This window comes from Anser brachyrhynchus, assembly GCF_964034855.1.
Source record: "Anser brachyrhynchus genome assembly, contig: SCAFFOLD_527, whole genome shotgun sequence".
Taxonomy (NCBI): Eukaryota; Metazoa; Chordata; class Aves; order Anseriformes; family Anatidae; genus Anser; species Anser brachyrhynchus.
The window spans coordinates 11,247-39,000 of record NW_027664104.1 but is presented as its reverse complement, the minus strand read 5'-3'; the positions used below and the strand labels follow the sequence as shown (position 1 = coordinate 39,000).

General features: G+C 67.9%; 6 protein-coding genes across 7 annotated transcripts; 3 read left to right on the top strand and 3 right to left on the bottom strand.

Moving 5' to 3' along the window:
* Positions 1-86: 86 nt before the first annotated feature.
* Positions 87-3,991, top strand: FDX2 (ferredoxin 2; the record flags this gene model as incomplete). Its single annotated transcript, XM_080608462.1, is given in 5 exon segments — positions 87-506; positions 508-556; positions 659-737; positions 739-744; positions 3,687-3,991. Coding segments are annotated over 5 exon segments (711 nt in total), but the record flags the coding sequence as incomplete, so codon positions are not given.
* A 1,188-nt stretch (positions 3,992-5,179) lies between these two features.
* On the top strand, positions 5,180-9,190 carry LOC308186312 (uncharacterized protein; the record flags this gene model as incomplete). The annotated part of the gene is made up of 7 exons (XM_080608461.1): positions 5,180-5,224; positions 5,553-5,793; positions 6,738-7,122; positions 8,357-8,439; positions 8,556-8,655; positions 8,742-8,971; positions 9,159-9,190. 7 exons carry the CDS (start codon positions 5,180-5,182, stop codon positions 9,188-9,190), a joined length of 1,116 nt encoding a protein of 371 aa, XP_080464587.1.
* Positions 9,191-9,925: 735 nt separating this feature from the next.
* On the top strand, positions 9,926-13,056 carry LOC308186315 (uncharacterized protein). The gene is made up of 5 exons (XM_080608464.1): positions 9,926-10,181; positions 10,296-11,041; positions 11,119-11,430; positions 11,744-12,028; positions 12,800-13,056. The coding sequence occupies exons 1-5, from the start codon at positions 9,946-9,948 to the stop codon at positions 12,949-12,951; spliced, it is 1,731 nt and encodes a 576-aa protein (XP_080464590.1). The 5' UTR covers positions 9,926-9,945; the 3' UTR covers positions 12,952-13,056.
* A 134-nt stretch (positions 13,057-13,190) lies between these two features.
* ICAM5 (intercellular adhesion molecule 5) lies at positions 13,191-21,072 on the bottom strand. 2 transcript variants are annotated; one of them, XR_013944012.1, is made up of 11 exons: positions 20,656-21,072; positions 19,212-19,281; positions 17,690-17,968; positions 17,301-17,612; positions 16,423-16,701; positions 16,072-16,344; positions 15,377-15,619; positions 14,795-15,037; positions 14,170-14,412; positions 13,812-14,071; positions 13,191-13,725 (listed from the first exon to the last, which is right to left on the bottom strand). XR_013944012.1 is itself a non-coding variant. In XM_080608463.1 (11 exons), the coding sequence occupies exons 2-11, from the start codon at positions 19,267-19,269 to the stop codon at positions 13,508-13,510; spliced, it is 2,412 nt and encodes an 803-aa protein (XP_080464589.1). In that variant the 5' UTR covers positions 19,270-19,281; positions 20,656-21,072; the 3' UTR covers positions 13,191-13,507. The 2 variants fall into 2 exon arrangements, 1 of the variants encoding a protein (XP_080464589.1); XM_080608463.1 differs by having other exon boundaries at positions 13,812-14,075.
* Positions 21,073-22,402: 1,330 nt separating this feature from the next.
* On the bottom strand, positions 22,403-23,616 carry ICAM4 (intercellular adhesion molecule 4 (Landsteiner-Wiener blood group)). Its single transcript, XM_080608466.1, has 2 exons — positions 23,419-23,616; positions 22,403-22,955 (listed from the first exon to the last, which is right to left on the bottom strand). The coding sequence occupies exons 1-2, from the start codon at positions 23,477-23,479 to the stop codon at positions 22,537-22,539; spliced, it is 480 nt and encodes a 159-aa protein (XP_080464592.1). The 5' UTR covers positions 23,480-23,616; the 3' UTR covers positions 22,403-22,536.
* A 105-nt stretch (positions 23,617-23,721) lies between these two features.
* Positions 23,722-27,754, bottom strand: ICAM1 (intercellular adhesion molecule 1). The gene is made up of 7 exons (XM_080608465.1): positions 27,193-27,754; positions 25,932-26,207; positions 25,532-25,849; positions 25,186-25,455; positions 24,836-25,111; positions 24,507-24,749; positions 23,722-24,421 (listed from the first exon to the last, which is right to left on the bottom strand). The coding sequence occupies exons 1-7, from the start codon at positions 27,242-27,244 to the stop codon at positions 24,210-24,212; spliced, it is 1,647 nt and encodes a 548-aa protein (XP_080464591.1). The 5' UTR covers positions 27,245-27,754; the 3' UTR covers positions 23,722-24,209.

Genomic DNA, 27,754 nt, shown 5'->3' with positions numbered 1-27,754 from the left:
AGCCCCCCCAATTCCCCCCCCCCCTTTACTGGGGGGGGGCTAATGGCCACGCCCCCTTCCCCATAGCCACGCCCCCTTCCCCATAGCCACGCCCACTCTCCGTGGCCACGCCCCCCACCGCAACAGCCCCACCAGGCCACGCCCCCTCCTCCCGTAGCCCCTCCCCTCAGAATACCCCCGCCAATCGCAACCGCCCCAGCCCTGGCCACGCCCCCCTCCGGCAAGCCCCGCCCCCCTTTATAAGCCCGCCCCCCCGTCATGGCGGCCCGCAGAGCGCTGCGCGGCGGCCGGGCGCTGCTGCGGGGCTTCTGCTGCGCCGCGACCGGCACCGAGTGGTGAGGCGGGGGGGGGGGGGGGGGGGGGGGCCGGTTCCGTGCCCGGGGCGGCGGTTCCGTGCCCGGGTGGGGGGGGGGGGGGGCCGGGCGCTGACGGCCGCTGTGTCCGCAGGGTGGAACGTCGTCTTCGTGGACCGCAGCGGGCGGCGGGTGCCGGCGCGGGGCCGGGTCGGGGGAGAGCGTCCTGCGGCTGGCGCAGCGCTACGGGCTGGAGCTCGAGGGTGGGCACCGGGGGGTGTGAGAGTGGGGGGGGGGGGGGGGGGTCACCGGGGCCGGTACCGAGCACCCTTCGTGTGTGTGTGTCCCCCCCCCCGGTGCCGTAGGTGCCTGCGAGGCGTCGCTGGCCTGCTCCACCTGCCACGTCTACGTCAGCAGCGCCCACCTCAGCCGCCTGCCGGGCCCGCGAAGAGTAACGGCCCCCCCCGGGACCCCCCCCCCCCACCTCCCCGACCCCACAGACCCGCCCCGAACCCCCCCCCCCCCCCCACGGGCCCCATAACCCCATTAGGAATCCCACAGCCCCCCCACAGCCCCCCCCACAGCCCCCAGCCCTCCCAGGACCTCACAGCACCCCTCAGGACCCCCCAGCGCCCACCGGGACCCCCCAGACCCCACAGCCCCCCCCCGGGACCTCCCAGGACCTCTCAGCGCTCCCCAGCCCCCACAGGACCCCCCCAGAACCCCACAGCCCCATCACGGACCCCTGAGGCCCCCCAGGACCCCACAGCCCTCTCTGGGACCCCGCAGCCCCCCCCGGGACCTCCCAGGACCTCTCAGCGCTCCCCAGCCCCCCCCAGGACCCCCCCCCAGAACCCCACAGCCCCACCCGGAAGCCCACAGCCCTCCCCAGAACCCCACAGACCCCCCTGGACCCCACAGCACCCCCCCCCCGGACCCCACAACACCCCCAGGATCCCACAGCCCCACTAGGGACCCCACAGCCCCCCCCCGGGCCCCACAGCCCCTCCCCAGTACCTCACAGCCCCCCCCCCGGGACCCCACAGGACCCCACAGCACCCCCCGGACTCCACAGCCCACCCAGAACCCCACAGCCCCATTAGGGACCCCACAGCCCCTCCCCGGGACCTCCCCAGACCCCACAGCCCCCACCGGACCCCACAGCCCTATTAGGGACCCCCCAGTACCCCCCATTACCCCCCAGCCCCCCCCTCTGGGACCCCACAGGACCCCCCAGCCCCCCTGGGAGCCCACAACCCCCCCCCACCAGGACCCCACAGCCCCCTCCAGGACCCCTCAGCACCCCACAGCCCCTCCTGGGACCCCCCAGGACCCCCCAGCACCCCTTAGGACCCCACAACACCCCCCATAACCCCCCAGCCTCCCCCTGCTCCAGGACCCCACAACACCCCCCCAGACCCCACAGTTCCCCCCCCACCCGCAGGGCCCCATAACCCCATTAGGGACCCCACAGCCCCATTAGGGACCCTTGTTACTCTCCCCACACCCTATATAGTCCCCTGACCCTATTTACCCGCCTTGACCCTATATGCCCCCCTGACACTATACGTCCCTCCAACCCTATACAACCCCCCGACCCTATACACCCCCCCGACCCTATTTACCCCCCTGATCCTATACACCCCCTTGACCCTATTTACCCCCCCAGACCCCATACCCCCCCGACCCTATTTACCCCCCAGAGCCCAAACCCCCCCGACCCTATTTACCCCCCCTGACCCTATTTACCCCCCCAGACCCCATACCCCCCCGACCCTGTTTACCTCCCTGACCCTATTTACCCCCCCAACCCTATTTACCCCCCCTGACCCCATACACCCCAAAACCCCATTTACCCCCGTGACCCTATACATACCCCCTGACCCCATACACCCCCCTGACCCTATTTACCCCCCATGACCCTATACACACCCCCTAACCCCATACACCCCCCTGACCCTATACATACCTCCCCCGACCCTATTTACCCCCCATGACCCTATACACACCCCCTAACCCTATACACCACCCCCGACCCTATTTACCCCCCCCGACCCTATACACCCCCTAACCCCATACACCCCCCTGACCCTATTTACCCCCCCATGACCCTATACACCCCCTAACCCCATACACCCCCCTGACCCTATTTACCCCCCCGACCCTATTTACCCCCAATGACCCTATACACACCCCCTAACCCCATATACCACCCCTGACCCTATTTACCCCCTTGACCCCATACAAGCCCCCTGACCCTATTTCCCCCCCGACCCTATTTACCCCCCCGACCCTATTTACCCCCCATGACCCTATACACACCCCCCTAACCCCATACACCCCCCTGACCCTATTTACCCCCCCCGACCCTATTTACCCCCCCGATCCTATACACCCCCTAACCCCATACACCCCCCCGACCCTATTACCCCCCCCGACCCTATTTACCCCCCATGACCCTATACACACCCCCTAACCCCATACACCCCCCTGACCCTATACATACCCCCCCCGACCCTATTTACCCCCCATGACCCTATACACACCCCCTAACCCCATACACCCCCCTGACCCTATTTACCCCCCCCGACCCTATTTACCCCCCCATGACCCTATACACACCCCCTAACCCCATATACCACCCCTGACCCTATTTACACCCCTGACCCCATACAAGCCCCCTGACTCTATTTCCCCCCCCCGAACCTATTTACCCCCCCGACCCTATTTACCCCCCATGACCCTATACACACCCCCTAACCCCATACACCCCCCCTGACCCTATTTACCCCCCCCGACCCTATTTACCCCCCCGATCCTATACACCCCCTAACCCCATACACCCCCCCCGACCCTATTACCCCCCCCGACCCTATTTACCCCCCATGACCCTATACACACCCCCTAACCCCATACACCCCCCTGACCCTATACATACCCCCCCCGACCCTATTTACCCCCCATGACCCTATACACACCCCCTAACCCCATACACCCCCCTGACCCCTATTTACCCCCCCGACCCTATTTACCCCCCATGACCCTATACACACCCCCTAACCCCATATACCACCCCTGACCCTATTTACACCCCTGACCCCATACAAGCCCCCTGACTCTATTTCCCCCCCCCCGAACCTATTTACCCCCCCGACCCTATTTACCCCCCCGACCCTATACACCCCCTAACCCCATACACCCCCCCTGACCCTATTTACCCTCCCCGACCCTATTTACCCCCCATGACCCTATACAAACCCCTAACCCCATACACCACCCCCGACCCTATTTACCCCCCCCGCCCCTATTTCCCCCCCCCGACCCCATACCCCCCCCCGCCCCTATTTCCCCCCCCCGCCCCTATTCCCCCCCCTGACCCTATACGCCCCGCAGGGAGGAGGACCTGCTGGAGCTGGCCCCGCAGCTGCAGCTCACCTCGCGCCTGGGCTGCCAGCTGGTGCTGAGCCCGCTGCTGGAGGGCGCTGAGCTGACGCTGCCCCCCTTCACCCGCAACTTCTACGTCGACGGCCACGTCCCCCGGCCCCACTGACGGCGGAGACCCCCGGGGGCCCCCCCCCGCTCCGCCGCTGCCCCCCCCCCCACCCCGGTACTGGGGGGGACCCCCAGGCCGGGCGGGCGGCTGCTGGCGGGGCCCCCCGGGGGGCTTCTGGCAATAAAAAAAAAAACCTCGTCCCTGAGCCTCGGGTCTGTACGGGGGGGGCGCGGGGGTGGACCCCCCCCCCCCGGGAATGGGGGGGTGGGGGGGGGGTTGTGGGGTGTCCCTTGGGGGGGTCGTGACTGATCTGGGGAGGTCCTGACACAGCCTGGGGGGGCTCTGACACATCCTGGGGGGGTCCTGACACAGCCTGGGGGGGCTCTGACACATCCTGGGGAGGTCCTGACACAGCTTGGGGGGGGCGCTGCCCCATCTGGGGGGGTCCTGACACAGCCTGGGGGGGCTCTGACACATCCTGGGGGGGGTCCTGACACAGCTTGGGGGGGCGCTGCCCCATCTGGGGGGGTCCTGACACATCCTGGGGGGGGTCCTGACACATCCCGGGGGGGGGCTCTGACGCATCTTGGGGGGGCTCTGCCCCATCTGGGGGGGGTCCTGACACATCCTGGGGGGGCTCTGCCCCATCTGGGGGGGGTCCTGACACATCCTGGGGGGCTCTGACGCATCTTGGGGGGGGCCCTGACACATCCTGGGGGGCTCTGCCCCATCTGGGGGGGCTCTGACACAGCTTGGGGGGGCTCTGACGCATCTTGGGGGGGCCCTGACGCATCCTGGGGGGGGCCCTGACACAGCCTGGGGGGGGCTCTGACGCATCCTGGGGGGGCTCTGCCCCATCTGGGGGGGGTCCTGACACATCCTGGGGGGGCTCTGACGCATCTTGGGGGGGTCCTGACACATCCTGGGGGGGCTCTGACGCATCTTGGGGGGGGTCCTGACACATCCTGGGGGGGCTCTGACACATCCTGGGGGGGGTCCTGACACATCCTGGGGGGGCTCTGCCCCATCTGGGGGGGTCCTGACACATCCTGGGGGGGGCTCTGACGCATCTTGGGGGGGGTCCTGACACATCTCGGGGGGGGCTCTGACACATCCTGGGGGGGTCCTGACACATTTCAGGGGGGCTTTGTCCCATCTGGGGGGCTCTGTTGCGTCTTGGGGGGGGTCCTGACACATCCTGGGGGGGGTCCTGACACATCCTGGGGGGCTCTGCCCCATCTGGGGGGGGCTCTGACAATTCCTGGGGGGGTTCTGACACATTTCAGGGGGGCTGTGTCCCACCTGGGGGGGGTCCTGCTCCATCTGGGGGGGTCCTGCTTCGTCCCCGAGCCTCGGGTCTGTATGGGGGGGGCGGGGATGGACCCCCCCGGGAATGGGGGGGGGGGGGGGGGGGCTTGTGGAGTGTCCCTTGGGGGGGGTCTGGGGGGGGTCATGACTGATCTGGGGGGGGGTCCTGACACAGCTTGGGGGGGCTCTGCCCCATCTGGGGGGGTCCTGATGCACCCTGGGGGGGCCCTGCTCTATCCTGGGGGGGGGTCCTGACACATCTGGGGGGGGTCCTGCTCCATACGGGGGGGGGGTCCCACCCCATAAGGGGTCCTCCCCCATCCCTGGGGGGGGGGTCCAGCCCCCTCCTGGAGGACCGTGCCCTTGCTGGGGGGGGGTCCTGCCCCTTTTACCTGCCCCCCCCCCCCCCGCCCCCCCCCGCACAGCTGAGGCCGGTTTGGGGGCCGGGGCCGGTTTAGGGCCGTGCCCGGGGGGGGGGGTTTTGGGCCCGTTCCCGTGGAGGGGGGGGGGCAGATTTTGGAAGGGGGGGGGGGGGGGCGCGATGGCGGAGCAGCTCTTCCAGGAGGGGCAGCCCCCCCGACTTCTCGGTCCTGCAGCGCCTGCTCTGCCTCGAGCCCGAGCCCTGCGGCCCCCCCCCCGGCCCCCCCGCCGCTGGGCAGCCCGGGGGGGGGGCACGAGCGGGGACCCCCGGGGCCTCAGGTGGGGATGGGGAGGAACTGGGGCGGGAGGGGGGCACGGCGGGGGTCGGTGCCTCCCCCCCCATTAACCTCGTGTCCCCCCCCTTAACCTCTTCCCCCCCCCCTTAACCTCTTCCCCCCCCCCGGTCCCATACCCACCCCCCCCCATCCTGTGACCTCCTCCCCCCCATCCCCATAACCCCCCCCCCCCCCCGACCCCATTACCCTCCCCAATCCCATGACCCCCTGATCCCTTAACCTCTTCCCCCCCCCTCCCCCGGTCCCATAAACCCCCCCCATCACATAACCTCCCCCCCCAACCCCCCTAACCTCTCCCACCCCCCATAACCCCCCCCAATCCCATAACCTCTTCCCCCCCATCCCATAACCCCCCCCATCCCATAACCCCCCCCAACCCCCTAACCTCTCCCACCCCCCATAACCCCCCCCATCCCATAACCTCCCCCCAACCCCCTAACCCCCCCATCCCATAACCTTCCCCCCAACCCCCTAACCTCTCCCACCCCCCCATAACCCCCCCCATCCCCATAACCCCCCCCATCCCATAACCCCCCCCATCCCATAACCCCCCCCATCCCATAACCCCCCCATCCCATAACCCCCCCCATCCCATAACCCCCCCCATCCCATAACCCCCCCCCATCCCATAACCCCCCCCCATCCCATAACCCCCCCATCCCCATAACCCCCCCGACCCCATAACCTCTCCCACCCCCCATAACCCCCCCATCCCATAACCCCCCCATCCCATAACCCCCCCCCATCCCATAACCCCCCCAACCCCCTAACCTCTCCCACCCCCCATAACCCCCCCATCCCATAACCCCCCCATCCCATAACCTCCCCCACCCCCCTAACCCCCCCTGTCCCATAACCCCCCCCGACCCCATAACCTCCCCCCCCACCCCATAACCTCCCCCCTTACCCCCCCCCCCCCATACCCAGCAGCGGGACCCCCCCCCCGGGACCCCCCGCTCTCCCCCCCGCCTCCTCCTCCCCCCCCCCCCGGCCGCGGCCTCGCTTTCCTGCAGGAATCCGCCCGGCTCCTGGCCCCCCCCGCGCCCCCCCCCGGAACCCCCCGACCCCCCCCGGGACCCCCCGGGGCTGCCCCCGGCCTCCCCCCGCGGCCTCGACGCCCTGAGCCTCATCAGCCTCCAGTGCCGCCACCTGGCCCCCCCGGGCCGGCCCCGCAAGCAGGCGACCCCCAGGCGGGGGGCGCCCCCCCCGGGACCCCTCGTTCCGCGGGGTCACCCTCAGCCTGCGCCTGGGCCCCCCCGCCGCGGGGGGGGGGCGACGAAGGCTGCGGCCTCCTCATCGTCGCCCGCCGCAGGTACCCACCCGCGGGGGGGGGCTGCGTGTGTCCGTCTGTCTGTCCGGGCAGGGCAATGGGTGTCCCCTTGGGTGCCTCTGTCTGTCTGTCTGTCCAGGCAGGGCACTGGGTGTCCCTTGGGTGCCTCTGTCTGTCTGTCCGCCTGTCTGGGCAGGGTGCTGGGTGTCCCTTGGGTGGCTCTGTCCATCTGTCTGTCCAGTCAGGGCAATGGGTGTCCTTTGGGTGGCTCCATCTGTCCGTCCGTCCGTCTGGACATGGTGCTGGGTGTCCCTTGGGTGCCTCTGTCTGTCTGTCTGTCCAGGCAGGGCGCTGGGTGTCCCTTGGGTGCCTCTGTCTGTCCGTCTGTCTGTCCGTCCATCTGTCCAGACACGGCGCTGGGTGTCTCTTGGGTGGCTTCAGCCATCTGTCTGTCTGTCCGTCTGTCTGTCCGGGCAGGGTGCTGGGTGTCCCTTGGGTGCCTCTGTCCATCTGTCTGTCCGGGCAGGGTGCTGGGTGTCCCTTGGGTGGCTCCATCCGTCTGTCTGTCCGGGCAGGGCACTGGGTGTCCCTTGGGTGCCTCTGTCTCTCTGTCTGTCCAGGCAGGGTGCTGGGTGTCCCCTGGGTGCCTCTGTCCATCTGTCTGTCCAGGCAGGGTGCTGGGTGTCCCTTGGGTGGCTCTGTCCGTCTGTCTGTCCATCCATCTGTCCAGACACAGCGCTGGGTGTCCCTTGGGTGGCTCCAGCCACCTGTCTGTCTGTCTGTCCATTTGTCCAGGCAGGGCGCTGGGTGTCCCTTGGGTGGCTCTGTCCGTCCGTCTGTCTGGGTGCACCTCGGGGCATCGCCAGCCTTTGGGTTGCTCCGTCTGTCCGTCTGTCTGTCCGGATGCACCTCTGGGCACCCCAAACCTAAACCCAGTCCGTCTGTCTGTCCAGACGCGCCTCTGGGCATCCTTGGCTGCTCTGTCTGTCCGTCTGTCTGTCTGGACTCACCTCCGGGCACACCAAACCTGGGGCTGGTCTGTCCGTCCGTCTGTCCGGACGCACCCCTGGGCTCCCGTCCGTCCGTCTGTCCGTCCGTCCAGGTGGGGCTCCCCGGGCTGCTCCGTCCGTCCGTCTGTCCGTCCGTTTGCGGTCCCCTCCGGGCTCCCCCAGCCCTTGGGGCTGCTCCATCTGTCCGTCCGTCTGTCTGTCCACAATTCTGCGCCCCCCCCCCCTCCATGTGCCCCCCCCCATCTCGCCCTCTCCGCTCCCCACAGCCGGGGGGGCAGCGCCCGCGCCCCCCACGCCAGGACCCCAGGGGCCGGCAGCAGCTCGGACGATGACGCCCCCCCTGCTCAGGGTAAGGCTTGGGAGGGGGGGGTGACAAAACCTGGGGGGGGGGGGGGTTGTCTATGCCCCCCCCCCATTTGGGGATTTTGGGGGGGGGGGGGGTCACCATGTCCCTGTTGTCCCCAGGGGGGGGCAAGAGCTGCGCCTCCTGCAAGACCCAGCGCACCCCCCCTGTGGCGGGGCGGCCGAGAACGGGACCCCCCCTCTGCAACGCCTGTGGGATCAGGTAGGGCCCCCCCCCCAGCACCCCAATACCCCCCCCCCCCCAAGGTCTGACCCCCCCCCCCTAAAAAATTCTACTCCCCCCCCTAGGTACAAGAAGTACCGGCAGCGGTGCCAGCGGTGCTGGAGCGTCCCGCGGAGAAGCGCCCCCCCCGGCTCCCGGTGCCCCCATTGCGGGGACGGGGGACGCGCAGGGCAGGGGGTGACAGCGGTGCTGGACCCCCCCCCCAAATTTTGTTCGGGGGGGGGTGGGAGCTGGGGTTGTGAATTGGGGGGTGCTTGGGGGCCATTAAACGGCCTCCTGGTGGAGGGGGCACTCGGCACGTCCTGGTGTCACCTCTTCTTGGGGGGGGGGGGGACACATCGGTGGGGAAACCTGGGGGGGGGGTCAGGGGAGGTTGGTGGCCTCGGCTGGGGGCTGTGGGGGGGACGTGGGAGGGGGGTTGGGGGGGAGCAAGGGGGTGGCAGGGGGCTGTGTCTCCTTATGGGGGTGGGGATTTGGGGCAGGAGGTGGGGGCCGTGTTGGGGGTCTCCGGTAACGGGTTGGGGACACGGGGCAGGATTTGGGGCAGGAGGTGGGGGCTGTTTTGGGGGGTCTCTGGTAACGGGTTGGGGATGTGGGGCAGGATTTGGGGGCGACAGGACATGGGGGCCATGCTGGGGGTCCCCAATAATCCGATAATGGGTTGGGGACACAGGGCAGGATTTGGGGACAGGGGGGTGGGGGTGTTGCTGGGGGTCTCCGTTAACAGGCTGGGGACACAGGGCAGGATTTGGGGCAGGAGGTGGGGGCTGTGCTGTTTTGGGGTCCTCTGGTAACGGGTTGGGGATGTGGGGCAGGATTTGGGGGCGACAGGACATGGGGGCCCTGCTGGGGGGGCTCCGGTAACGGGCTGGGGATGTGGGGCAGGATTGGGGGGTGACAGGACATGGGGGCCCTGCTGGGGGGGCTCCGGGGTAACAGGTTGGGGACGTGGGGCAGGATTTGGGGGGACAGGACATGGGGGCCATGCCGGGGGTCTCCGGTAATGGGCTGGGACATGGGGCAGGATTTGGGGGGGACGTGGGGCTGGATTTGGGGGTCTCCGGTAATGGGCTGGGGACATGGGGTAGGATTTGGGGTGCTGCCGCTGCTGGTGGCACCGCGGCCATGGCCGTGCAGGCAGGAAGGGTGGGCAGGAAAAGGGACAGGAAGGTGACGCTTCCCAGCGAGGGGACTTCCCAGGGCTGGCGGTGGGAATGTGACGCCGCCGCCGCCCAGCAGGGCTCAGGGACACCCGGAGAGCTGCCACCCATGGGACCGACCGTGGGCTTCTGCCACCCCTGCTCCTGGCCCTGGCAGGTAGAAGGGGGGGGGGGGGGGGCGGGCACCGGGGAGCCTGGAGTGCTGACCCCCCCAAAGCTGCGGGAGGTGGGTGGCAGCTGGGGGGGGGACGCTACAGTGGGTGGGTGTTGGGGTCCTGGGCTTTGGGGCTGGGGTCCCAGTGTGGGGCTGGGGTCCTGGGCTGGCGTTCTGGGCTTTGGTTCCAGGCTCCCAGTTTGGAGCTTGGGGGTCCTGCTCTGGGTTCTGGGGTCCTGGGTTTGGGGTCCTGGGTTTTGGTTCTGGGCTCACCCTTTGGTACTGGGCTCCCAGTTTGGTTCCAGGCTCCCAGTTTGGAGCTTGGGGGTCCTGCTCTGGGTTCTGGGGTCCTGGGTTGGGATGGGGTCCTGGGTTTTGATTCCGGGCTCACCCTTTGGTACTGGGCTCCCAGTTTGGTTCCAGGCTCCAACCAAAGTTCTGGGTTCCCAGTTTGGTTCCAGGCTCCCAGTTTGGAGCTTGGGGGTTCTGCTCTGGGTTCTGGGGTCCTGGGTTTGGGGATGGGGTCCTGGGGTTTGGTTCCAAGCTCCCAGTTTGGCTCCAGGCTCCCCCTTTGGTTCTGGGGTCCCAGTTTGGTTATGGGCTCCCAGTTCGGAGCTTGGGGGTCCTGCTCCAGCTTTTGGGGTCCCGGGTTTTGGTTCTGAGGTCCCCATTTGGTTCCGGGCTCCCTTTCTGGGGCTGGGGGCTCCTGGCCCAGGGTCCTATCTCCTGCCCGGGCGCGGGCCCCGTCCCCGCTGGCTTCCCGTGAGGGGGACTCTTGCAGGGGCCGCCCGGGGCACGTTCACGGTGCGCGCCTCGCCCGAGGTGGCCGTGGTCCCCTTCGGGGGCTCGGTGGCCATCAACTGCAGCCACAGCGCCTGCCCGGGCCACGAGGCCACCCTGGGGCTGGAGACGTCGCTCACCAAGGACGCCGGCAGCCGCCGGCAGAGCTTCGTCCTGGTCAACGTCTCCGAGTGGAGCCCGCGCCCCGCCATCTGCCACGGGACCTGCGGGGAGCAGCGGGCCACGGCGTCTGCCACCATCCTCGTCTACCGTGAGTGCGGGCGACGGGTGGGGGGCGGCCCGGCGGGGCTCGAGCTGCACCCCACGGCTCGGCACCCACCCCCCCAGGGCTGCCGGAGAGCGTGGTGCTGGATCCGGTGCCCGCCGCGGCCGTGGGCGAGAGCCGCAACCTGACGTGCCGGGTGGCGGAGGTGGCCCCGCTGGCCAACCTGACGGTCACCCTGCGCCGGGGCGGCGAGACGCTGCGGACGCAGAGCTTCGGCGCCGCCGCCGGCAGCGCCAGCGTGGCCGTCAGCCACCTGCTGACCGTCGGCCCCGGGGACCACGGGCAGAACGTCACCTGCCACGCCGAGCTGTCCCTGCGCCCTCACGGGCAGCTCTTCCTGAACGATTCCATGCCCGTCGAGCTGACGGTTTACGGTGAGGACCCGCAGCGCGGCTCGGAGCATCCCACCCCTTTCCCCACCGCCGCCCCTTTCCCTTTCGCTTTCCCCTCGGCCACCACTTTCCCTTTCGCTTTTCCACTCGGCCGCCACTTCCCCCTTTCCCTTTTTCCCCCTTGGCCGCCCCTTTCCCCCATGCCTCCTTTTTTTTACCCTCCCCATCCCCACCCTCGATCCATTTCCAGTCCCTCTCCCAGTCCCCACCCCACACCCATCAATTCCCACAAGGACCGCGGTGGCTCCGAGATGTCCCCAGGTGCCACCCCCGGCCCCTTTTCCCCTCTCCCCAGCTGTCCCCAAGGAGGTGGCGCTGGAGCCGGTGCCGCCGATGGCACCGGGCAAGAACTACACCGTGACGTGCCGGGTGGTGAGCGTGGCCGTCATCCACAACCTGACGGTGACGCTGTGGCGCGGCGGCGAGGTGCTGGCCATGGCCACCTTCCCCCAGGCCACCAGGGTGGACGTGCCCAACGGCATCACCGCCCGCGAGCAGGACCACGGGCACAACCTCACCTGCCAGGCCACCGGGCCCCGCTTCACCCGCACATCTGCCCCGGTGACGATGGAGGTGGTGGGTGAGTCCCTGGGGACACCCATGGCCCCGTCTCATCCCTGTCCTGTTCCTATTCCTGGTCCTGTTTCCATCTTCTTGTCCCCGTCCCTGTCCCCATCCCATCCCTGTGCCTACTTTCGTCCCTGTCCCCATCCCTATCTCGTCCCCATCCCCATATTGTCCCCATCCCTGTCCCCATCCCGTCATTGTCATCGCTCGTCCCTGTCCCCATCCTACTCCCATCCCTATCTTGCCCCTGTCCCCATCTTGTCCCTGTCCCTGATCCCATCCACTCCCTGTCCTCACTCTCATCCCTGTCCTTGTCCCATTTCCATCCCTGTCTCATCTCTGTCCCCATTCTGTTCCCATCCCTGACCTCACGTTCATCTGTCCCCATCCCATTCCGTCCCCGTTCCCATACCTGCTCATATTCCCATCTCGTTCCCATTCTCTTCCCATCCCTGTTCCCATTCTCTTCCCATCCCTGTTCCCATTCTCTTCCCATCCCTGTCCTCATTCCTATGTTGTTCCTCTCCCCGTTCCCGTCCTGTCCCCACCCCATTCCCATCCCTCTTCCTGTCCTTGTCCCATTCCCATCCCCATTCCTATCCTTGTTCCCAACCTGTCCCCATTCCATTCCCTTCCCTGTTCCCTTCCTGTCGCCATCCCCTTCCTGTCCCCATCCCATTCCCATCCCTCTTCCCGTCCCCGCTCCTGTCCTGTCCTCGCTCCCATCCCCGTCCCTTCCCTGTCCCCATCCCCATTTCACCTGTCCCCATCCCTTTGTCCCCAGAGCCCCCGTCCCACGTCCTCCTGGCCTTGCTGCTAACGCTGCTGGTTGTTGCCCTGCTCGGCGGCGCCGGCTTCATCTACGCCGCCCATTACCACGCCGAGAAGTGCGGCATCTACCACCTCCTGTGGTGGCAGAACAAGGACAAGTGCTGAAGCTCTGGGGGGGCCCGGGGGGGCTCCCAGCGCCGGGCAGGGCCACAGGAAGCAGCGCAGGGCGGTCCCCGGCCGTCTCATTAAACTTATTTTTTCGCTGCCGTCTACAAGGCTCCGTGCCCGTCGGACCCGGGGGGGGGAGACTCATGGGGGAGCGCTGCGGCGGGGTGCCCCCCCGTGCAGTGCAGAGCTGGGTGCTCTGAGCAGGGTCCCGTCCTGCCACCGTCCTCCTCCCTCTCTTTAAAATGTAAATTATTTATTTGGCACATTCCAGCACGGCGGCGATGGCCTCATTGCGTGAGGCCCCTCCCGCTGCAGTCTCCATAAAATTAGATGCCGAAGTGGCTAAAAAACCAACACCCCCCCCCCCCCCCCCCACCAAAAAAAAAATCAAACCCAACCCATTACCTTGGGGACAGCATCATGACAGCCCTCCCGGCTCGGGGGTCCTCATGTCCCCTGCGCCTTTGGGGACCCCCAGCCCATGCCAACCGTGGGGCCAAACCCTGGCAGTGTGCAAATCGTCCCTGCGTGGCGGAGGGGATGTCCCCGTCCCTCAGGTTGGGGTGAGCTGGATGCCGAACACCTCCCCGCGGCCCCCTACGTCCCCCTGGTGCAGGCGGGCGCCTTCCGAGGTGCCCTCGGCGTCCCGCACGTTGTACTCGCCCTTCTTGCACGCCGTCGTCTTCAGGTAGTAAATCCCCGCCGCCGCCAGCCCCAGCACGGTGACGGCGCCCAGCACGCCCAGTGACACCAGTAGGGCCAGCCGGCTCTCTGCGGGGCAACAAGGGGACGCCGGTGATGCCACCCCAGTGCTGATGACATCCCCGGGGTCCCCCCACCCTGCGCCCTTGGCTCACCATCCACGCGCACCACCACGCTGCCGGCGCGCCGGCCGTGCTGGTTGGACGCGGTGCAGGTGTAGACGCCGCGGTTGGCGGCGGCCGCTCGCGCCACGGCCACCGAGCGGTTGTCGGCGCCGAAGCGCAGGTTGGGGGCGGGCGGCAGCGCCCAGCCGAAGGTGGGGGCCGGCAGCCCCTCGGCGCGGCACTCCACGCTGAAGCTCGCGCCGCGGGAGACGTTGGCCGAGGGCACCACGCGCAGGCTCACCGCCACCGGGCTGTCTGCGTGGGGAAGCAAAAAACCCCAAGTCACCCCTTTTTTACCCCAAAACCTCCCCTGTTTTCCTTCTTCCCCCCCTCCCGGTGCCACGCTCACACTCGACGGTGATGGTGATGTTGCGGAGAGCTGAGCCGTGCGCGTTGGTGGCTCGGCACTGGTAGGTGCCGGCGTGGGCACGGGTGACGTTGGGGCTGGCCGGGGGGGCGTGGGGGTCCCCCAGCTTGGTGCAGGCGACGTGGGGCAGGGGGTTGCCGCTGGCATTGCAGCCCAGCTCCGCCGCCGTCCCCTCCACCCAGAGCCGCCGCGCCGGGCAGCCGGCCTCGCCGATACTGGGCTCGTCTGCAAGGAGAGAGGGTGGAGGTTGGGGTCTCCGGTGGCATCGCCGGCATCCCCAGCATGGCTAGGAGATCCCCGGCATGGCCACCGGGTCCCTGGCATGGCTGTGGGATTCCTGGTGGAGCTACAGCATTTATGGCACAGCCAGGATCCCTGCCATGGATAAGAGTGTCTGTGCCACGGCCAGATCCCCGCAACAGCCATGGCAGCGCCGGCACGGCCACGGCATCCCTCGCATGGTGAACAGCATCCTTGGCATGGCTGCATCCCCAAAACACCCACGGCATCCCTGGCACTGCCAGATTCCCGGCACGGCCCTGGCACCCCCCAGCACAACCACGGCACCGCCGGCACGGCCACAGCACCCCCAACTCCCCCCACTCACACTCGACGCTGACGTAGACGCTGCGCAGCGCCGAGCCGTGCTTGTTGGTGGCCCGGCAGGTGTAGCGCCCGGCGTCGCTCCGGCTGACGGCCCGGCCGCCCCCGGCGCTGGGGGGGCCCTCGTCGCGGGTGCAGCGGGTGCTGGGGGCCGGGTTCCCCTCGGCGCGGCACGCCAGCTCGCGCCGCTCGCCCTCCACCCAGGTGCGGTGCGCGGGGCACCCGCTCTCCGTCAGGCTGGGCTCATCTGGGGGGGACACGGGTTCGGTCAGAGAATCACAGAATTATAGAGTTACAGAGTTATAGAACTATAGAATTACGGAATTATAGGTTTACAGAATTAGAGAATCTCAGGATTACAGAATTTTAGAATTAGAGAGTTGTAGATTTACAGGATTAGAGGATTAGAGAATAATAGAATTAGAGAATTGAGGCCGAACACCCCCAGCTCTCAGCCTCTGAGCATCCTCGCTGCCTCCCCCAGGGATGCTGCCTCCCTCTCCCCGCGGCCTCGCCCCCAAACTTGCGGTGGGTGCCCTGTCCCCCTGCCCTCCGCCCCGGTGCCCCCGTTCCCTGCCCCACTCACACTCCACGCGGACGGTGATGAGCCGGCTGCGCGTCCCCAAGCTGTTGGTGGCGTTGCAGAGGTAGGTGCCGGCGCGGGAGCGGGTGACCAGCTCGGGTCGGTGGGTGCTGACGATGGCCCCATCGCGGGCGCAGGTGACGGTGGGCGTGGGGTTGCCGGTGGCCCTGCAGGACAGCGCCTCCCGTGTCCCCTGCAGCCACGTGCGGTTGCTCGGGCAGGAGCTCGCCTCCATTTCGGGCATGTCTTTGGGGGGAAAGAGGGAAAGACTGGGGTGGGGGCACCCGGTGGGGCTGGAGGGGCGTGTGGGGATGGGATGGGATTGGGATGGGGATGGGAATGGGGACAGGATGGGATGGAGATGAGGAAAGAATGGGGATGGGATGGGGACAGGGATGGAATGGAGATTGGATAAAGATGGGGATGGGATGGGGTTTGGGATGGGATGGGGATTGGAATTAGGATGGGAATTGGGATGGGGATGTGATGGGAACAGGGATGGGATGGGGATGGAGATGGAATGGGATTGGGATGTGATGGGGACAGGGATAGGAAGGGGACAGGATGGGGCCCCACGCCCTGCACCCATTTCATCCTCAGCGCTCCCCCCCTCTACACCAGCAGACAATTGGGATTTCCACCCCACAGCCACATTTTGGGCTCACAGGGGCCGGATTCGGGGCACGTGCAGGACTCACACAGCACAGCGAGCCGAGCCTCAGTGTCCTTTGTCACCGTGCCGTCCCCCACGGCCAGGCTGGCCCGGCATCCGAACCAGCGCCCGTCGTCCTCCCGCTGGGCCACCAGGCGCAGCTCCAGCTGCGGCTGCGGCCCCTCGGCCAAGACCCCCCCATCGGCATCGCGGAGCTGCAGCCGCACAGCGGGGGGCTCGGCGGCGGCGGCGCGGCACGTCACCGTCACCTCGCCGCCCGCCGGCACCGGGCTGAGCTCCAGAACGGGCGCTGGGAATCCTGCGGGATGGAGGGTGAAAGCTCAATATTTGGGGTGGGATTTGGGGGTCCCCCACCGCCTCCCTCCTGCGGGCTTACGGTAGACGTGGAGCCGCACCCGCGCCGTCCGTGCCGCGGCGCCCACGGCCACGGTGCAGTTCAGCTCCTGGAGCCCAGCGGTGCGGGGCGAGAGCCGGGTGCTGGCGGTCAGCGTGTCCCCCGCCTCCGTAACCGCCACGTCCAGGCTGCGCCCGTCCAGCACCAGGGCGAAGTGGGCGTCCTCGGCGGGGAAGGCGCCGACCACGCGGCAGCTGGCGTTGGCGGCGGTGCCGGCCTCGAGGCGCACAGGGGCCTGCAGCTGCGGTGGCTCGGGGAGAGCTGCGGGGACGCGGTGGCACCGTGAGGGGACCTCGGGGCTCTGCACCCGGAGAGCGAGGGGACCCCCCCTGCTCCTAGACCCCCCCCACAGCGAGGGGTGGGTGGTGGAGGTGGGAGTGGAGAGCCTGGCATGGACACACGCGTGGTAAAGGTGGGGGGGGTACGGCACGGTGTGGGGTTGGGTCGTGGTGCGCATTGGGACGGGATGGGATGGGTTCGGAAACGGGGAGGGGGACGGAAACGGGGCTGGAAATTGGGATGGGGACAGAGATGGGGATGGGATAGGGATGGGGAGAGGAATAGGGATGGGGACGGGATAGGGATGTGTATGGGGACTGGCAAGGGAAGGGGATGGGGACTGGAATGAGGCTGGGGATGGAGATGGGGACAGGACGGAGATGGGATGGAGACTGGGATAGGGATGGAAGTGGGATGGGAAGGGATTCGGATAGGGATGGGGATGGAAGAGGGATGGGGATAGGCTTGGGATGGGGACTGGAACAGGGACAGGGAACAGGGATGGGATGGAGACGGGGATGGGGCCAAGATCTGAGTGGGACCAAGCTCAGGATGCTCCGAGCCGCGCTGCGGGTCCTCACCGTAAACCGCCAGCTTGACAGGCACGGCGGCGCGGGCGAAGAGCGGCCCGTGAGGGCGCAGGGACAGCTCGGCGTGGCAGGTGACGTCCTGCCCGTGGTCCCCGGGGCCGACGGTCAGCAGGTGGCTGACGGCCACGCTGGCGCTGCCGGCGGCGGCCCCAAAGCTCTGTGTCCGCAGCGTCTCGCCGCCCCGGCGCAGGGTGACCGTCAGGTTGGCCAGCGGGGCCACCTCCGCCACCCGGCACGTCAGGTTGCGGCTCTCGCCCACGGCCGCGGCGGGCACCGGATCCAGCACCACGCTCTCCGGCAGCCCTGGGGGGGTGGGTGCCGAGCCGTGGGGTGCAGCTCGAGCCCCGCCGGGCCGCCCCCCGCCCGCTGCCCGCACTCACGGTAGACGAGGATGGTGGCAGACGCCGTGGCCCGCTGCTCCCCGCAGGTCCCGTGGCAGATGGCGGGGCGCGGGCTCCACTCGGAGACGTTGACCAGGACGAAGCTCTGCCAGCGGCTGCCGGCGGCCGCGGCGTCCTTGGTGAGCGACGTCTCCAGCCCCAGGGTGGCCTCGTGGCCCGGGCAGGCGCCGTGGCTGCAGTTGATGGCCACCGAGCCCCCGAAGGGCACCACGGCCACCTGGGGCCAGGCGCGCACCGTGAACGTGCCCCGGGCGGCCCCTGCAAGAGCCCCCCCGGGGGCAGCCAGCAGGGACGGGGCCCGCGCCCCAGCGGGAGCCTGGAGCTCGAGGCAGGAGCCCCCAGCCCCAGGACGGGAGCCCGGCACTAGACTGGGACCCCGAACCAGACTGGGAACCTGGAACCAAACTGGGAGCCCGGAACCAAACCCAGGACCCCAGAACCCGGAGCAGAACCGCCAAGCTCTAAACTGGGAGCCCGGAACCAAACTGGGAGCCCAGAACCAAGCTGGGAGCCCAGAATGAAAGGGGGAGCCTGGAACCAAACTGGGACTCCGGAACCAAACTGGGACTCTGGAACCAAACTAGGAGCCCGGAACCAAACCCAAGAGCCCAGAACCAAAACCCAGGAGCCCACCCCAAAACCAAACCCAGGAGCCCAGAACCCGGAGCAGGACCCCCCCCAGCTCCAAACCAGGAGCCCAGAACCAAACCCTGAAGCCTGGAACCAAACCAGGACCCCTGCCCCGAACACAGGACCCCAGCCCTAAACCCAGGCCCCCAGCCCCAAAACCCAGGGCCCTACCCCAGCTCCAAAACCAGGACCTCAGAACCCAGAGCAGGACCCCTGAGCCCCAAACCAGGAGCCCAGCCCCACACCAAGACACCAGAACCAAAGCCCAAGGCCCCCAACCCCATAACTGTGACCTCAGAACCAAACCAGGGACCCCTGCACCAAAACCTGGGACCCCAGCCCCAAACCCAGGACCTCAGAACCCACAGCAGGACCCCCAAGCCCCAAACTGGGAGCCCAGAACCCAAACAGGGACCCCCAGCCACTAAACCAGGACCCCAGAACCAAACGGGAACCCCCTGCCCCAAAGCAGGACCCCAGAAACCAAAGTCGGAGACCCCCAGAACCCCAAATCAGGACCTCAGAACCCAGAGCAGGACCCCCAAACCCCGAAACGTGAGCCCAGAACAAAAACCCAGGACTCCCAGCCCCAAAACCTGGGACCCCAGACCCCAAACCCAGGACCCCAGCCCCACTCCAGGACCCCAACCCCACTCCAAAACCCCAGCCCCATACTCGGGGACCCCAGACCCATGCCAGCACCCCAGCCCCACACAGAGCCCCCAGCCCCCAGCAGGGCTCACCCCCAGCGCCCCCCCCGGTTCCTTGGTTCCGTGGGGATCCCCCCACCATAATTACGGGTCAGGCCCCCCCCCCCCCCCCCAAAACACGGAGGCTCCCAGCCCCTCCCCCTGTGCTCCCTCCCCTGTACCTGCAAGCGCCAGGATCAGGGGGGGCAGGAGTCGTGCAGCCGGTCGGGGGGGGGCCATTGGGTCCAGGCTCTGTTATTTTTTTGGGGGGGGGGGGGGTGATCAGGGGGGATGAGGATGAGGATGAAGATGAGGATGGGGATGAAGATGTGGATGGAGATGAAGGCGAGGATGGGGATGAAGGCGAGGATGAGGATGGGGATGAAGGCAGCTCCTCGACGCTGCGCACCGAGGCTCCTCCCCCCCCCCCCCCTCCGCCCCCGGTAAAGCCCCCCCCACAGTGTGGGGGGGTTGGGATCCGTGCCCCCCCCCCCCACCACCACCCGTGTTCGTGTCGCACAAGTGGGTGCTGCGTGGGTGCAGCGCCAGACATGCAGCTCTGCCCACACACCCACCTGGGGAGGGGGGACACCGGGCCACGGGGGGGTGGGCACGGGCTTGGCTTTGTGGGGGGGCTGCAAATAGACACCCCCCCCCCCCCCCCCCCCCCCGGGGGGCTGGGAGTCTCACTGTGTGGGGGCCCCCCCCCCCCCCGGAAGGGGCTGCGTGGGAATGGGGGGGGGGGGGGGGGCGGCTTGGTATTTGTGGGGTGTGCACCTGCAGGCGTGCATTGCATGGAGGTGTTTGCGTGCACTGCGTGTGAGTGTGCGCATTCCATGGTCGTGCACGCGTGTGCATGCATGGCATGTGAATTGTGCACTGCGTGTGCGTGCATTAGGAGTGCATCGTGTGCACGGAGGCGTGCATTAATCGTGCATGTTCATGTGTGCATCATGTGCACGCAGGCCTGTATTTCGTGCGCATGCAGGTGTATTATTCATGCATGTTCGTGTGTGCATGCAGGCGTGCGTTACTTGTGCGAGTTCGTGCATGTATTGTGTGCACGAAGGTGTGCATCGTGTGTGCATGCAGGCTTGCGCTATCCGTGCATGTTCATGCGTGCATCTTGCGCGTGCATGCCTGCATTATTCTTGCATGTTCACACACGCAGCGTGTGCACAAAGGCATGCACTACTTGTTCATGCAAATGTGTTTTATTTGTGCGTGTTCAGGCATGCATCATGCGCACAAAAGCGTGCACCAAGTGTGCACGCAGGCGTGCACTATTCGTGCGTGTTCATGCGTGTATTGTGTGCACGAAGGCGTGCATTTCGTGTGCATGCAGGTGTGCACTATTCACGCATGTCCATGCAGGTGTGCATCCTGCGCACACGCTGGCGTGCATTTTGCTCACACCGGTGTGTGCCATATGTGCATGCTGGTGTGCCGTGTGCGCACTGAGACACTCACTGCGTGTGCACCACACGTGAAGGAGTGCGCCCCCCGCCCCGTGCACACCACCGTGCGCCCCCAGCCCACCCCGTGCAGCTGTCCCCCCCGTCCCCCCGTCCCTCCGTGGGCGCGGGCGAGGCGTGATTCACCCGCCGAGCGCAGCACGCTCCGTACCTCGCCACGGCCCACGCAGCCCCGCAGCGCGGCAACGCCGAACCGCCGTGCCCACACCGCCCACGGTGCCGTGCCCGCACCGGTGCCGGTACCGGTGGCGGAGATGCCGGTGGATGAGCTGAAGCAGGCCGAGCCGTGCCGAGCCGTGCCGTGCTGTGCCGTGGCGGCCAAGCGGGAGCCGGTGTCATGCCGGGCGCGAGCGACGGTGCCAGCGAGCGCCAGGCTCCACGCTCACAGCCCCTCTGTCTGCTGCTGCTGCCAGCCCCGGCCTTTGGAACAACGCTCAGGCACTGGGGACAGCGCTCGGGCGCTGGGGACGATGCCAGCTTTGGGGACGATGGCGGCTTTGGGGACCGAAGCCCCGGCGGCAGCCCCATGGCCCCCCTGTCCCCAGCCCTGTTCCCATCGCCCCTCCCCTCTTTCCCATCCCCCAGCCCTGTCCCTTGTCCCTGGTTCCAGCCCCGGCCCCCCGGTCCCCATCGGTGTCCCCAAGCCCCAAAGCTGGTCCCTGTGCCCCCTCATATTCCCCCTGTCCCCCCCTCCCCAGCCCCATTTCCATCCCCCAGCCCCGTTCCCTGTCCCCAGCCCTGCCCCATGTTCCCAGCCCCCAGCCTGAGATGGGGACCCCCAGCCCGGCCACCATCTGCTGTCCCCAAACCTTGTCCCACGTCCCTACCCCACAACCAGGCACGGGGACATCCCCCCACACACACACCCTGCCACCCCTTCCCACATTCCCCCCCCCCCCCAGCTTCCAGCTGAGCCTCCAGGCACTGGCTCTGCCGAACCCCCCCCCGATGTTATCCCCCCCCCCAGCAGGTGACAACAGGACGAGTGCCACTGCCAGCAGGAGGACGTTTAATGCCCCTCAAGCACCCCCGCAGGATGCCGCCAAGATGGGGGGGACAGAGGTGCCACCCCCGCTCTCTGTACAAGGAGGGGATGGGGACGGCGGGCGCTCACCACCCGGTGCCACCCGGTGCCACCGGCGGACGCACACGCAGGGCGCGCATGACACCAGCTGCACCCACACGTGCTCAACGAGCCCCATCCAGAATTTTTTTCGGGGAGGTCCCATGGCAGGGATGGGGGCTGCCAGGGGACACTCCCCCCCCCGGCCACTAGGATCTGTCCCTGGGCGAGGGACGTGGGGTTTTGGTGCACCCAGAGCGCGGCACCCCTGGCACAAAGCTACGGCTCCATCCCCGGCGCCGAACATTCGCCGTCATCTTCCTCCTCCTCCTCCTCCTCCTACACCAAGCGTCGCTGCTCCATCTGCATGCGCTGCTGCATCTCCCGCAGCCGGTACTCCTGGATCCTCTTGTTGCGGTAGTAGATGCCGTAAACAATGCCGGCGATGACCAGGGCGCCCAGTGCCACCAGCACCAGCACCACAATGAGCACCACGTTGACGTCGTGGTCTGTGGGATGGCACGGGGGGGAGGGGGGTCAGCAGCACCCACCTTTCGTATCCCCCCCCTCCCAGCACCCAGCGCCCCGTCCCCACTCACACTGCACCCACACGGTGATGCTGCGCTCGGCCGTGCCCAGCACGTTGCTGGCCCGGCACCGGAACGTGCCGGTGTGGGCGCGGGTGGCCACGTGCCGCAGCCCGGGGGTGACGCAGCCCCCTCGAGGCACTGGCAGCCCGCTTTAGGGTTTCCCGGAGCCTTCTCTCGAGGCTGAACCCACAAATCCCAAACTTTTTAGGCTGAACACCCCCCAGCAGAGCTGCTCCAGCCTCCGAGCACCCTCGTGGCCACCTCCAGCCCCGTTCCAGCAGGACCACGTCCTCGTGCTGGGACCCGCAGTGCTTGGGGGGGGCTCAATGAGCAGACAGAGGGGGGCACCGGGGCGTCACCTACCCTGGGGTGGCAGCACCTAGCCGAGAGATGCCACCGAGCCTCCTGCTGTCCCCAGGCTCCGCTCCTCCGCGGGAGCAGGACGGAGGGGGCACTTACCATACGCCAGCATCCTGAAAACCGAGGTGTTCCTCTGGCCGAAGCAGGTGAAGAAGCACAAGACTTCGGAGAGCGGCTCGGTGACATTGTTCAGCCGCACCGCCAGCCAGCCGCAGCCCCGCGCAGCCTCCTCCTTGGTGAGCGAGGTCTCCACGCCCCCGATGGCGTTGGGGTCGGCGCACGTGGTGGAGCAGTTGATCAGCACGGTCCCCCCGTAGGACACCTCCGAGGCGTTGCCCGTCACGCTCACGCTGAAGGGGCTGCCCGGGGGGGCTGCAGTGGCACAGCCCGGGGACGGGCTGGGGACAGGGGGGGACGAGGTGGGACGCGTGGCACGGCCTGTGGAGAGGAGGGGGTGAGATGGGGTGGGTGCTGGGGACGGTGGTGGGGACAGGAAGGGGCAAGAAGGGACACGGGGGTGGCACAGGGACCAGTTTGGGGACAGGATGGGACACAGGGATGGCACAGGGACCAGGATGGGGACAGGAAGGGACGAGAAGGGACCCACAGAGAGCACAGGCACCTGGTCTGGAACAGGAGGAGATGAACTGGGACACAGGGCACGACCTGGGGACCAGTTTGGGGACAAGTGCGGACAAAAAGGGACATGTGGCTAGCACAGAGACTGAACCAGGGTGCAGGAGATGAGCAGGGCCACCTGGCACAGCCCGGAGACCCGTATGGGGAAGCGCAGGGCCACACGGCCCACACCCCAGGGGTGGCGAGGGATGCGCAGGGCCACAAATCACATCCCAGTTTGGGGACAGGAGGGGACAATCCAGGACGCCCCCCCAGCACTTACCGGCCTGAGCCAGCAGCAGCAGCACCATGAGGGGCAGCGCAGGAAGGTGACACCGAGGCATGGCCACTGTGGGGACCGAGGACACACGGGGCCGGGGGGTGGCCAGCGGCCCCCAGCCTCGCAGCCCCGGCGTCACCCCGGCCTTCCCCGTCCCCTTCCCCAGCCCCGTGTCCCCCCGGCCCTGTCCTCAGCGGGGCCAAATGGCGGCGCAATGAAGGAAGGAAGGAAGCGGGGTTTGGGGCACCCCCGCGCATGCTCAGCAGGGGGTTGACCGTGGGTGAAAGGTGCTGGAAAACAACCGGGTTTGGGCAGAAACACAGCAGGGGGGGTCCCCTCACCATCACCCCTGGCCTTTATTTGTGCAATGCATACAAACGGCGCTCTGAGCACCTTCATCTTCCTCCTCCTCCTCCTCCTCAGCAGCAGCAGCAGCAGCTCCTGCCAAAGCCCTGGGCCAGCCCAGGGGGGCAGCAAGCACTGGGAAACCCCCACGGTTCTTGGGCTCCAACACGAGGAGGATGAGGAGCGCCTTCGTCCCGCAGAACGTCACCGCTCGACCCCCAAACCGCGCCCGCTTCCCCCGACACTGCGGGTCCATCCTCGGGCTGTCACCAGCCCGTGGTGACAGCGGCCACGGTGGCCGCCCCCATGTAGTGTTGGCCTCGCCCGGCGTCGCCCCCTCCGCGAGGTCCCGCCGGGTGCTCCCCGCTGGCACCCGGTGCCACCACGGCGCTCGGCACCCAGGGGTGCCCCTCAGCCCGCTCCCTGCGGCGGCTCTGGCAGCGGCGCAGCTACGGTTGGCTCCCCGGTGCCGAGCCGTTGATGCCGACCGTCTCCTCCGAGCGCAGCCTCTCCATCTCCATGCGTCGCTGTTGCTTCTGCAGCTGGTATTCACGCATCTTCTTCTTGCGGTAGTAGATGCCGTAAACAACGCCGGCGATGACCAGGGCACCCAGCGCCACCAGCACCAGCACCACAATGAGCACCACGTCGACGTCGTGGTCTGTGGGATGGCACGGGGGGGGGTCAGCAGCACCCACCTTTCATATCCCCCCGCTCCCAGCACCCAGCGCCCCGTCCCCACTCACACTGCACCCACACGGTGATGCTGCGCTCGGCCGTGCCCAGCGCGTTGCTGGCCCGGCACCGGAACGTGCCGCTGTGGGCGCGGGTGGCCACGTGCCGCAGCCCGGGGGTGACGGACGTCCCGTCCTTGTCACAAGCCACGTGGGGCCGGGGGTTGCCCCGCGCCTGGCACCGCAGCGTCACCTCCTCCCCTTCCGTCCAGTTCTGGCTGGGGGGGCAGCTCCTGTCGTCCATTCTGGGCAGGGCTGTGGGGACACCAGGGGACATTACTCCCCCCCGAAATGCGCCGCGACGTCCCCACCACCCCCCAACCTGCCTCCTGCGCACCCACCAGTGACGCTGAGCCCCACGGGCGTGCTCCTCTTTGTGGGTTTGTTGCCTGCACGCATCCTGGCCTCGCAGACTAGCTTGGTGTTGTCATCCTCCTCCGACGCCGTCCATGCAAAGACCAGCGGGGACGGTCCCCAGGCAGCCAGGACGCGGGGACCCGCTGTCACCTGCAGCTGCAGGTCCGGGGAGTGCCCGGGTGGCAGGACGCAGCGCCCGGTCACCTCCGTCCCCTCCATGGGGACACTGGTGCTGACGTTCAGCTGCGGCTGGGGGAAGCCTGCGGGTGACAACGGGGGACACGTGAGGGACGCCATCCCCACCACGCCGCCCGCCTGACCGTGACGCACTTACTGTAGACGTGGACCAACGCCTGCTTTTGCCGCTCCTTGGGTCCCACCCGCACGCTGCAAACCAGCCCAAATTTTCCCTGCTGAGCGTGGGACACCTCGGCCACCGCGCGGAGCCCGTCCTCGGTGACATGGAGTGGCAGCGGGTGGCCGGCCAGGGAAAGCTCAAAGAGCGCCGCCGGGAAGGCTTGCCGGACGCTGCAGGAGATGTTGATCTTCTCATCCGTCTCCAGGTAGATCTCACTCATCTCCAGCTTGGGATCCTCAGGGAAATCTGCAGTAGGGGAGCAAACGGTGAGACACGGCCACCGCCGGCTTGGGGACACGCGGTGACACCGGCGCCAGCTCACCATAGACATCCAGCACCTGCGGGGAGGAGGTGGTGTTGAAGTGGACATTGCTGGGCCGCAGGTCAAGCAGCGCCTGGCAGGTGATGCTCTGCCCCTGGTCCTCGCGCCGCGCTGTCACCACGTGCGTCACCTCCACGTCCTGCGGCTTGTTCTCGGCTCTGAGCTCGAAGGTGGCGGTGTGCAGGGTGGTGGCACCGCGGCGCAGGATCACCGTCAGGTTCCGGACGGGCGCCACGCGGGGCACGCGGCACACCAGCTCGTGGCTCTCGCCCACCGCCAGCTGCGGCACTGGCTCCAGCACCGCCTGCTCCAGGGGACCTGGGGTGGGGGGACAAGACGCGGCGTGAAGGGGACGCTCGGTGCCACCGGGGGCTGGCGGCGCCACCCCAGAGCCGCTTACGGTAAGCGATGAGGGTGGCCGACACCGTCTTCCTCTGCTTGTTGCAGGAGTAGAAGCAGAGGATGTTGGAGCTCCACTCGGTGATGTTACGCAGCTCCACCACCGTCTCGCCCTGCCCTGACGCCTCAAGCCGGTGCTTGAAGAAGGACGTCTCCACGTCGCCCGTGGCGCTGGGGTCCTGGCACGTGGTCCTGCACTTGAGGCGCACCGCCCCGCCGTGCTCCACCACCAGCACTGGTGGCTCGATGAACACCTCGAAGGAAGCGTGCAGCCGCCCTGCGAGGCGAAACGAATGTCCGTGAGGGTCCGCAGGGCGCTGGGGACCCGCCAGGAGAAGACAAAGGGACCCTCAGGTTTGTCCCCAACCCATCACCCCAGGGGGAAGCGTCCCCGTGGCGGAAGCCAGGGAGAAGTGCAGAGCTCCTGAGCTTCTCCTTTGCTGCGGGAAGTGCCCTTGAGGGCGCGTGGGGAGGGCAGGATCTGTCCGTTCCCACCCCCCACCACCACCATCTGCCAGCCAAAAAAAAAAAATGAGCAAAAAGGGCAGAAGGTATGCGGGGAGGCGTGGGGCGCGCCGGCAGCTCGCAGCAGCTGTCCCCAGCCGGCGGCCAGATCCTCAGCACGGTGACAGTCCCGTGGGGGTGACAAAAGGCAAATCCCTTCCTGGCAAAGCTGGGCTGAGGAGCCCCTGCTCTGGAAAAAAAGCCCCCCGGTGAGTCAGCGGCTGCGCCCCGCCGCTGGGGGTTCCCCGAGGTTTTCCTCGGCAGCCCTGGGCAAAGTCCTGCCCTTTCCCAGAATAACCTGCGGAAGCAAGGGAAAAATTCCTCGGAATTGCCACAAGACAAACAGATTTCGCAAGGGCACCCGGGCTGGGCTGCGCCGCGCCCCCCTCCCGCTCTCTTCTTGCTCGTTCCCAACTCGCTTGAGGGGGACGCGCTCCCAAAGGGCTTCGTCACGGGGCAGGGCACGGTGTCACCGATACGCTCGGAGTGACACACTCGCTCTGCCACGCTTGTGCTCACTCCGACGTGCTTGTGCTCGCTCTGACATGCGTGTGCTCACCCCGACGTGCTCGTGCTCGCCCCAACGCGCTTGCACGCTCGCCCCGACGCGCTTGCACACTTGCCCCGACGCGCTTGCACACTCGCCCCAACACGCTGGCACCCGTGTTCTCCTCCCCGGTGCCACACACCCCCTGGGGACACGCGGGTCCCCACCGCCCTCTCCCCACCACCCCCGTGCCCCCCCCGGTGCCCCTCACCTGCGAGCACGGTCACGGCGCACAGGAGCAGTGGGAGCGCTGCGGGGCGCATGGCGCGACAGCCACCGGGGTGGCACCGGCACCGGGCTGGTTCGGAGCGCCGGGAACACCGGGGAGGGACCGGGGGGGTGGGGGGGGTCTCCGTGCACACCGGGCTGGGGCCGGTCCGAGCAATCCGTGCGCACCGGGCTGGGGCCGGTCGGTTTCTCGAAAATCTCGGTTACCGGGGCGATCGGGCTCTCCGTGCACACCGGTACCGGCTCCGGTTCGGGCTCTCCGTGCGCACCGGGGTGGATCCGATCGGGTTCTCCGTGCGCACCGGGATGGCTCCGCTTTGGGCTCTCCAAGAACACCGGTCCCGGCTCCGCTTTGGGCTCTCCGTGCGCACCGGGATGGCTCCGCTTTGGGCTCTCCAAGAACACCGGTCCCGGCTCCGCTTTGGGCTCTCCAAGAACACCGGTCCCGGCTCCGCTTTGGGCTCTCCAAGAACACCGGTCCCGGCTCCGCTTTGGGCTCTCCGTGCGCACCGGTGTTGCTGACTCAGGATCCCCGCTGTGCTCCC

What these genes read in the sequence shown, in the direction of transcription:
- ICAM4 (XM_080608466.1), bottom strand. Translation starts at nt 23,479, where the DNA reads ATGCCTCGGTGTCACCTTCCTGCGCTGCCCCTCATGGTGCTGCTGCTG. An exon ending in GCTGCTGCTGGCTCAGGCCG is followed by an intron (nt 22,956 to 23,418) that starts GTAAGTGCTGGG and finishes TCCTCTCCACAG; the next exon opens with GCCGTGCCACGCGTCCCACC.
- ICAM1 (XM_080608465.1), bottom strand. Translation starts at nt 27,244, where the DNA reads ATGCGCCCCGCAGCGCTCCCACTGCTCCTGTGCGCCGTGACCGTGCTC. An exon ending in CGCCGTGACCGTGCTCGCAG is followed by an intron (nt 26,208 to 27,192) that starts GTGAGGGGCACC and finishes TTCGCCTCGCAG; the next exon opens with GGCGGCTGCACGCTTCCTTC. An exon ending in GGCCACCCTCATCGCTTACC is followed by an intron (nt 25,850 to 25,931) that starts GTAAGCGGCTCT and finishes CCCCCACCCCAG; the next exon opens with GTCCCCTGGAGCAGGCGGTG.
- ICAM5 (XM_080608463.1), bottom strand. Translation starts at nt 19,269, where the DNA reads ATGGCCCCCCCCCGACCGGCTGCACGACTCCTGCCCCCCCTGATCCTG. An exon ending in TGCCACCATCCTCGTCTACC is followed by an intron (nt 17,613 to 17,689) that starts GTGAGTGCGGGC and finishes CCACCCCCCCAG; the next exon opens with GGCTGCCGGAGAGCGTGGTG. An exon ending in GGCTCGGCTCGCTGTGCTGT is followed by an intron (nt 15,620 to 16,071) that starts GTGAGTCCTGCA and finishes TTCCCCCCAAAG; the next exon opens with ACATGCCCGAAATGGAGGCG.
- LOC308186315 (XM_080608464.1), top strand. Translation starts at nt 9,946, where the DNA reads ATGGGACCGACCGTGGGCTTCTGCCACCCCTGCTCCTGGCCCTGGCAG. An exon ending in TGCCACCATCCTCGTCTACC is followed by an intron (nt 11,042 to 11,118) that starts GTGAGTGCGGGC and finishes CCACCCCCCCAG; the next exon opens with GGCTGCCGGAGAGCGTGGTG. An exon ending in CGTCGAGCTGACGGTTTACG is followed by an intron (nt 11,431 to 11,743) that starts GTGAGGACCCGC and finishes CCCTCTCCCCAG; the next exon opens with CTGTCCCCAAGGAGGTGGCG.